The sequence below is a fragment of the Bos mutus genome, chromosome 22 (assembly GCF_027580195.1).
Source record: "Bos mutus isolate GX-2022 chromosome 22, NWIPB_WYAK_1.1, whole genome shotgun sequence".
Taxonomy (NCBI): Eukaryota; Metazoa; Chordata; class Mammalia; order Artiodactyla; family Bovidae; genus Bos; species Bos mutus.
In genome coordinates, this window is record NC_091638.1 from 11,648,978 (window position 1) to 11,657,264 (window position 8,287).

An 8,287-nucleotide genomic window follows, 5' to 3' on the forward strand; every position below is an offset into this window, starting at 1 on the left:
TGATCTTGAAACACTGAAGTGTGGGGACCAGTCAGGCTGGACGCGGCCCCCAGGCCTAAGTCAGCTCTGCTGCCCACTGCACGCACTGTCTTCCAGGTGCCTGTGCAGTCCTGGTTCGACGACATGACGGACACGGAACTGCTGGACCTCATCCCCTTCTTCGAGGGCCTGAGCCAGGAGGACGACGTGTACAGCATGCTGCACAGACTCTGCAGTAGGTAGCCCCGGCCTCCGCCCGCCTCCTGCCTGCGCACCCTGGAACCTCAGCCTCGGGACCCGCCTGGCCTCCGCTCCCCTGGGAGCTGAGAGTGAGGACACGCCGTGCTCCAGGCCACGGGGCGAATGTGGCCATACCTACCTGGTTTCTTTTTTAAGAACAGAAACAACTATTTTAAAATGAACTCTTTTAATGAATTTCATAAAGGGACATGCATTTTACTGGATTTGCTTTTCTTAAAACATACCAAAAAGGAAAAAAATGGGAAAAAAAAAAAAAGCTTGGTATCTATCAGACTTCCTTTTACAACTGTCCTCCCCTCCAAGCAGACAGCCTGTCCCCTTCTACCCCAGCTCAGAGGAGCTGACCCAACTCAGAATCTTTTCCTACAGGATGAAGTGCCTTTTTGAATGTTATTTTAAGCTGAGAGTTAATTTTTCTATGCGACATATTTCCAGACATCTTTTAGTCTTTTATTGTCTTAGATTCTCTAAGAAGATGAATATGACAATTTTCTAAAACCTGGGAGGTGGGAGGGGGGCGGGTGGCAGGGGATGGGGTGAGTCACAGGAGCCTGTCTCCCAACAGGCGCGCTGCCCTGACCACCTGTGGCATGCCTCAGGGCCAGGCTCCCACGAGGAGATCCTGTGACTGTATCAGTGTGTTTCTTCATTTCTGACCCAGTTTGGAATGTATCCACAATCGTGTGGTTCAACGCTTTAGGCAACGATAGATCCTTTTGTATTCTCCGTATTATTTCTGATGGTGACAGATTTGTCTTGAGGTCACATTTTTCCCCTTGAAAAGTGGCATCATGTCACTTCTGCTTCCACACGACTGCCATACTTCTGTATGTTTTTGGTTTGGTTATTGTTGTCGTTGGGGGTAGAGCAGTTACAGAAAACTCTAAAACCCTTGGATAGTTAAAAAAGGAATTCTGTTCATTGGTTTATTTTAAATCTGTCCTTTTCAAAAGCTGGATACCCATGGAGCTGTTCGGGAATTTTCTTTGCTGCTACCGCGCTGCCACCAAATGGAATTGACCAGCGGCTGTTACACTGTTCTTTGCCACTGTGCCTACGCTCAGAATCTGCTCACTGCTAAGCTGCAGACTTGGACAGGGTCAGAAACCTAGGTGTCCCACCCCACTGAGGACTGCGGACTTCGTTCCTTCTCTGGTGCCCACCGCACAGGTTCAGAAGGGAACAAAGACCAAAGGGCTGGCGCACCTCATCGGTGTGGCGTCCTTTTCAAACTTCAGGCAGCCTCAGAGCTTGTGCTAAGCTGAGTGTTCTCTCAGGAGAACCTGTGGCCTCAAGCCGCCACCACGCTGATGCAGCCCAAGTCCATTTCTTGGGCTTCTCTTTTGAAGCACAGCCTGTTTCTGAGCTGAGGGTGGGGGAGACGCATCTGGATGTGGGACCCATTACCCAGAGCCAGGGAAAGAAAGGGCCCCCTCCCTGAGCTGGGGCTCCTTTTGCAGCCTTTTCCAGTGAGATCTCTTAAGCAGTGCCATGATCCTCGTTTGATAGTAAGATGGTCTATATAAAGTATTGCTCTTAAAGATAATTAAAAAGAACCCTTTCATGCTGGCACCGTTGCCTTAGTCCTCTATGGGTCAGGCTGGAGTTCTGGTGGGAGCCACTGGCACCATGAAGATTGGAAAACAGTCGGGGTCGGGGGGGGAGCGGTGTCAAAGTAAAATTTCTTTTCTGCTTTCATTCACAAAATAGTGAAGCCAGCTGCCAATCACGTCCTCCCAACAGCACTTTGGTCTGCGGACTGCCGTGCTTTCAGGAGAGAAGTAAGTATTTAGGGGAAACCAGGTCTCCCCACACTCGTGAGCGTTCCAGTCATCCACACGCCAGTTAACACAGAAACAGCCCCTTGCTCAGTGTGACCACAGAAAATGACAGTTATATGGCAGGTCTGCACATGCCATACACCTTGATTCAGAAAACTAGTCATTAAATGAACCCACTGCCTTAAATGTCTTGAATGTTGCAGTCAAGTGTCTGTCACGTGTTGACATCCACCCAGAAGTCGGTCCTGATGAGAGCCTTAGGCCCCTCACCTGTGCTCCCTGCTTTGTTGGCATCGCAAGGTCTTACTTGGACTAGCGGGCAGCGAGGAAATTCTAGAATATTACAGGGGCATCAAACCTAGGAATCGTGCCCCACTTCTGATGGAGTGAAGACACTTGGCAGGCTTGAGCCAGATCCTTCACCTGGTCATTCCCGAGGCCGTGAGTGCCATAGCACTGGGCCAGTGCAGAGCTGGCGGGGGTGGAGCCCAGTTCCTGCCAGCACAGACACAGAATGTCTCGGGAGGGCAGCAGGCCCTCCGGGGAGTTCTGGATTCTGTGCACCTTATTCGACCCCACTCCAAAATTCCGTTCTTATTTTAACCCTTGATTCTGCTTTATGTATATAATCAAAATATCTATATTGATATATATATTTTTAATCATCTACATGTAAATGAAGCAATAGAATTCTAACATAAGGCCAAGAAATGAGATGAATGTTTGGGGTTTATGTTTTTAAGGTAAATACGGGTATTGTTTTTACTTATTACCTTTTATGAGATTGTGGGCTTTAAAACCTAAGGAAACCTATCTCTGTGCCATATACTTCCCATGTTACCAAAACACCCCCAACTCTTTAGCCAAATGAAAAATCTGACCTCCTGAGTTTCCATGGTCCTTTTGGTACCAGGTTAAAATAGAGTCTCCTGGACAATTATTTTTCACTTTAATATCTGGAACAGGATACTGTGGGTCCTGGACTCTGGCTGGGCCTCGAGTGGAGGCGCCCAGGCACAGTGGAGGTTGTTACTGCTCTGTCTTCCATTGCTCTGGAATCCCACACGTTGGTCCATGGTCTCACTCATTAGCTGTAAGCAATGCATCTGTATCCTAAAAAGAAACACCACCCGTCGTAGCTGACGGCTGGTGGGGAAGCTCCTCTGACGTGGTGCCATCTTGCTGAGATGATCTTGGAGACAGGAGGATGCCATAGTGACACTGACTTGTCATGGTTGCAGTGTGTGAACGCATGGGATGAAAAGGAAGTCTGTAAGTCTAGAACCTGGCAACATTCTACAGCCCTGTGCATTCAAGATGGCTTTCTCATGAAACCCAGAACCACACAGCCCTATGGTCAAACACTAGTACGTTTGTGCCTCTGCCTTTAAAGGTGCTGTGATGGACAGCTGGCCCGCCAGGGTTCGAGAAGAATGGATGGTTTGAAGTGCTGGCCTTTACCTGTGCACAGTCCACTGGCTGCCTCTGTTCCTATTTTACTGTAAATCTGATGGTGTCTGCTGCTGTTCATTCTCCAGAGAGCTTCTAACAGCCCTGCTCAAGGGGTGGAGATGCTGGTGTCTGGGTAGTCATGGATTTCTGTTGGACATTTGAATGTGATAAACATCACTGGGGAAATACTACATGTGGAATGTGCACGTTTCCAGGGGCGAGCGTTGTCAGTGAAGAGGTTTGCAATGATTTCCTTCCTGCCAAAAATAAATACGTGAAACCGCACTCTCCTGTGGGTGGACTGCTTCTTAGAGCCTCTCCTCACTGTGTTATCTGTTCTCTCCCAGCTGCACGGCCTCACACCAGCTCCTTGGGTCTCTGAAGAGCAGGGGCCAATGAGAGCAGGACAGCCAAGATCTCAAGAGCTGTGGACCTTGACTCCAAGGGAGCTAGATAACCACTCTGCCCAGGGTTACGACCAGACAGAAGCAATCTGGCCCACCATCCTCCCCCAAGGATTCCAAGTTCAGCCTGAGGAAACCACAGCCCCCACCCCGCCCCCTCAGAGCCACAGGCATTGTGGTACCTAAACCCACAGCCCTTGCGTACCCTAGCTGAGATGCTCTGGTGACCAGGTGAAGCACGGCAAAGGACCAGGAAGAGAATAAGGATACCCAAGACAGTTTCTCTCACTGGGACATCCAGGAAACACGGCCCTCAACCCAGCCCCTCTATGCAGGAAGGTAAGGGGCTGCAAGGGTGCCCCCTCACTCCCTCCACACACACACTAGGAAGTACAGGCAGAGCCCTGGGCAGAGCCTCGCCACTCTCAGGACTGTCTCTTCATAAAGATAGCTAATTCAGATAGCAAAAAAACACTAGGGTCAACAGTCTCAGCAGACAGGTCTTATCCTCATTCTGTGGATGAGAAAACCGAGGCCTGGGAGACAATGCTTTGAAGTCCTGTCACAGGAATACAGGGTTCTACCAGGCATGTCTGTTCATCTAAACCCAGGGCACAGTGTGTGTGTCAGCCCAGGAAACTTCGTGTTTACTCAGAGACAAGCCCATACCCCCCACAGATGGTCTGTGCCAGGCCCCTAGGTGCCCTCCCCACTGTAGAGCACCTAGCCAGCCAGGACAGCCCAGCTGCCTCCCTGGTTCTGGATTCCTAGGCTGTGTCCCCTTGCCTTCTCTGGCATTGTCCCCACGCCCCCACCTTTGCACCCACCTTTGCATACAGGCAAACAAAAGGTTGAGAACTGCGGCTGCCCCTGAAGCCGGGGTGTCCCAGGGAGTGTCCACAGGTCCCCTGAATAGGCAAGAAGGGAACAGGTCATCACGAGGTCACTCGCTTGGGACCTGGCATACTGAGCCTTAACCTGCTGATGTTTTCTTATTTGAGCACCTATCACCTCTCTATCGTAAGACCAGGGCAAGAAGCCGAGGAGGGTAGGGGAGGAGTGGCTGGGAAAGAAGACAAGTCGCTGGGCTTACCGACTATCTAGCCACTGGGTTGTATAGGAGGCTAGCCACACAGTCTGCGTAACCTGAGATGTTGGAGTGGCACACATCTGTGCCAGGGCTGCCTGGGGATCAACAGGCTGCTCAAGGCCCATGAGCCACCAACTGGCATGGCCACCAGCCTGATTTGCAAGGGGAACACGCTGGACCCTCAGGCCTTCAGGAGCAGGCTACGTGGGCTCTGGGTGTTCCACTCCACACTGCTCTTTTCCCAGTGCCCTCTCCTTGCTCAGTGATCCTGTTCTGGCTGCCCATTAGAATCACCTGAGGGCCCTTAAAAATACAGATCCTTAAGTCCACCCCAGACCATTTAAACCTCGGTCTCTGAGGGTGGACATTCTGTTTTTAAGTGCCTAGATGACTCAAAGGTCATCTACCAGAACTGAGAACCCCCACTCCAACTAGTTGTGGAGGAAAAGTCACCCCAAACTGTTCCAGGCCTGACACCCAGGTATGGCAGAAGAGCTATGGGCAGGGCTTAGGAGGAATGCATTGTTCTATCTGAAAGATAAGGCATGTGTTCATTGCCAAAAAAAAAATTCAGGAAACCAAGAAAAGTACACAGAAAACACGATACATTGGGAGCCTTTCCCAAGGCAGGGATGAGGAAGGAGCCCCAGTAAGAGCCCCACCTAGTTGATAGCTCCCTGCTTTTATACTGAGGTGGGGAGCAGAGTGGCTACCCCACTTCACGTCGGAGCAGTGGGCCAGGCAGGTCACCAGCAACACCTCACCTGGCCAGAGGAGTGGTGAGGGATGGCGCCTTCCCGGCCCCCCATATGTCTAACTGGCGTGGGTGCTCCCACAGGGCAGGGCCAGACTTCCCCCACCGCTGAGACGCAAGACAGCAGCCCTTCTGGTTCTCAGGAACCTAGGCCTGTTCTCTGGGCTGCCATCAGGCTTGGACACTCCTCCACACGGCCCGATGGAGTGATGGCCCCGCGGGCACAGGGCTAGCTCCATCTCCTCCGGCCCTGGAGGTTCCCATGGCGCCCGCGGGGAGTTGCGCTCCGACCATGCGCGCCCCCGTGGCCGGGGACCCTGTCGCTGCTCTTCCGTGGGCTGCAGCCAGGTTGGGGGGGCGGGGATCAGGAGGAGGGGCCCCACGCGGACCCAAGGCTGCTCTCCTCAAGGGCGTGGGACCGGACATGTCCAGACCGTGGGACCCAGGACCCGAGTTAGGCCGCCCCATCCTGGGTGTAAGTACCGTACGCTCTCTGGGGGGCGCAGCGCCCCCCCCGCCCCCCTCCGTGGGACTTGGTCCACAGAAGAGGTGACATCTTGCATCTGTGTGGGAGGGACTCAGATGAGGCCTGGGGCCCCAGGACCAGGAGCGGGGAACCAGAGAGCAGGTAACCTAGGGGGGCGAACCTGGAGCAGGCCGGCCTCCATCGCCGCCTTCCCCGCCCACTAGGCCTAAGTCAACATTGAAGCAGAGCTGGCGGGCTGGGCCTTCCGAGATAAGCTCAGGGAGAGGGGCGGGAGCACCGCGAACCGCTGAGAACCCTCGGACCCTGCAGGGCGAGAGCGGAGGCAGTCAAGGCCAGAGCGGTGCTGGCCAAGGCAAACCAGGCTCAGTGTCCTTCAGACTGCAAGCCCAGATGCGTGGGAGGGTGGCCGAACAGGAGGAGAGGGTGGCAGAGACCCCTCCTTGAGCAGGAGGAAGAGAGAGGCCGGTACCGCCTCCTTGTAGCATACTAGCTGCCTGTGAGCACTGCTCAGGGCCTCGGTGTTCTCTCTGTGTGTCAAGGGCCTGATCCCATGGAGCTTGTCCACCCCAGACACAAAACAGTGCTGCTCATCTAGGCCCCAGCCAGGCCCTGGGCCCACTGCCATCTCTCTGGGCCCAGGCTCACAGGTTACAGGGGAGGCTGTACTGGAGTAGGGCAGTTATGCCCACCCAAGTTCTTCTAGGTCCCAGAGACCCAGAGATTTCTAAAGGGAGGGGTCTTGGAGAGGTCCTTGTGCCTCCCCCAACTAAGCCGCTGAGGCTGCATGGTGCCAGGTGGGGTGTCCTACCCTGCCTACAACAGGCGTGGAAGGAGGTGTCATATTGGTTGAGTCCAGAATGTGGAAAAGGAACCACGGGCAGATCAAGGAGAAAGGCCTATAGGCGAAAGAAACAAGTGCAAAGATCCAGAGCCTAGAATGAGGTTCGCATCTTAAGAGACATAGCAATTCTGTTTGGAACATAGAACTGGGGCGAGAGATAGGAGATGCAGCCAAAGGGACAGGCAACCGGGGATATTATTTTAGGAATGCCAGTGGAAGATGTGAAGCAGGGGAGTGGCATGATCTGATGTATGGCTGAACCATCTCTCTGGCTATGGTGGGAAGATGGACACAGGGGCCAGAAAGACTGATGCAGGAGCTCATGGTACCAACTAGTGTGAGAAGCTGCCTTCCAGAGCGGGCTAGCCAGGCCCAGGAGCCCAGATGAACCAACCACTGGCCAGCCTGGTGGGTGTGAGGGAAGAAAAGGAACTTGGGATGGCTCCCAGGTTTGGGGCCTGGAGCAACCAGCTAGATGTTTGTGCCCTTTTCAGAGGCTGTGAGGAGGTAGATCTGAACAAGGCCTGACATGGATGTCAAGCGTGAAGGCAGACATGCCAGAAGAAACGTGACCAGATGAAGGAGATGGATGGAGGCTGAGGGAGGTTGGGAATACTGGGAGTCGGGGTCAGAAGGGACACTGGCGTTTCCATGGTGTTTAAAGCCTGGGGACTGGAACTTGGGAAGAAACTAGAAAGATGACAAGAGCGGAGGCCTGAGCTCTGCGCCTGCTGACACTGAAAGGCCCCAAAGGAGACTGTGGAGCAGCCAGTGCAGTGGGGAAAAAACTTGGGCTGGGGGCTGATTCAAGGGGAAGGGGTGGTCAGCAAGTCTCTGGCTGTAGCGGGCGGTGGTAAGGTGAAGACGGAGTCAACCCCCAGCTTTCGGACTCTGGCACCTAGGAAAGAAACATTTCCAGGGAATGAGGAACAAAGACCAAACAGAATGAGCAGAGAAGTTGAGATGAGATGGGGAGAAGTGAGCGCACAGCATTTCGCTGGACACCGGACAAAAGGAGCCAGGAAACAGGTGCTCAGGTAGGCAGAGCCACACTCCCACAGGCATGCACTGTGCAGGCACAGGTCCCAGAAGGGAACGGAGGCTCAAAAAGGCATTCTCCCACACACAGGTCAGACACACACAGGTACTGGCCAAGTGCCCTGTGACACAGGCCTCCATTCATACACAGGGACCCAGTAACTTTATCTGTTAAACAGTCACGCACTGGCAGTACGTCC

At 53.4% G+C, this 8,287-nt stretch overlaps 1 protein-coding gene across 2 annotated transcripts in view; it reads left to right on the forward strand.

Annotated features, from left to right (window-relative positions):
• Positions 1-3,758, forward strand: part of CTDSPL (CTD small phosphatase like) — a 124,705-nt gene extending 120,947 nt beyond the window's left edge. For both annotated transcript variants that reach the window (XM_070360506.1, XM_070360507.1), the window contains exon 8: positions 97-3,758. In XM_070360506.1, the coding sequence (XP_070216607.1) occupies positions 97-222 (126 nt within the window). In that variant the 3' untranslated portion in view covers positions 223-3,758. The remainder of the gene's footprint in view (positions 1-96) is intronic.
• The last annotated feature ends 4,529 nt before the right edge of the window (positions 3,759-8,287 follow it).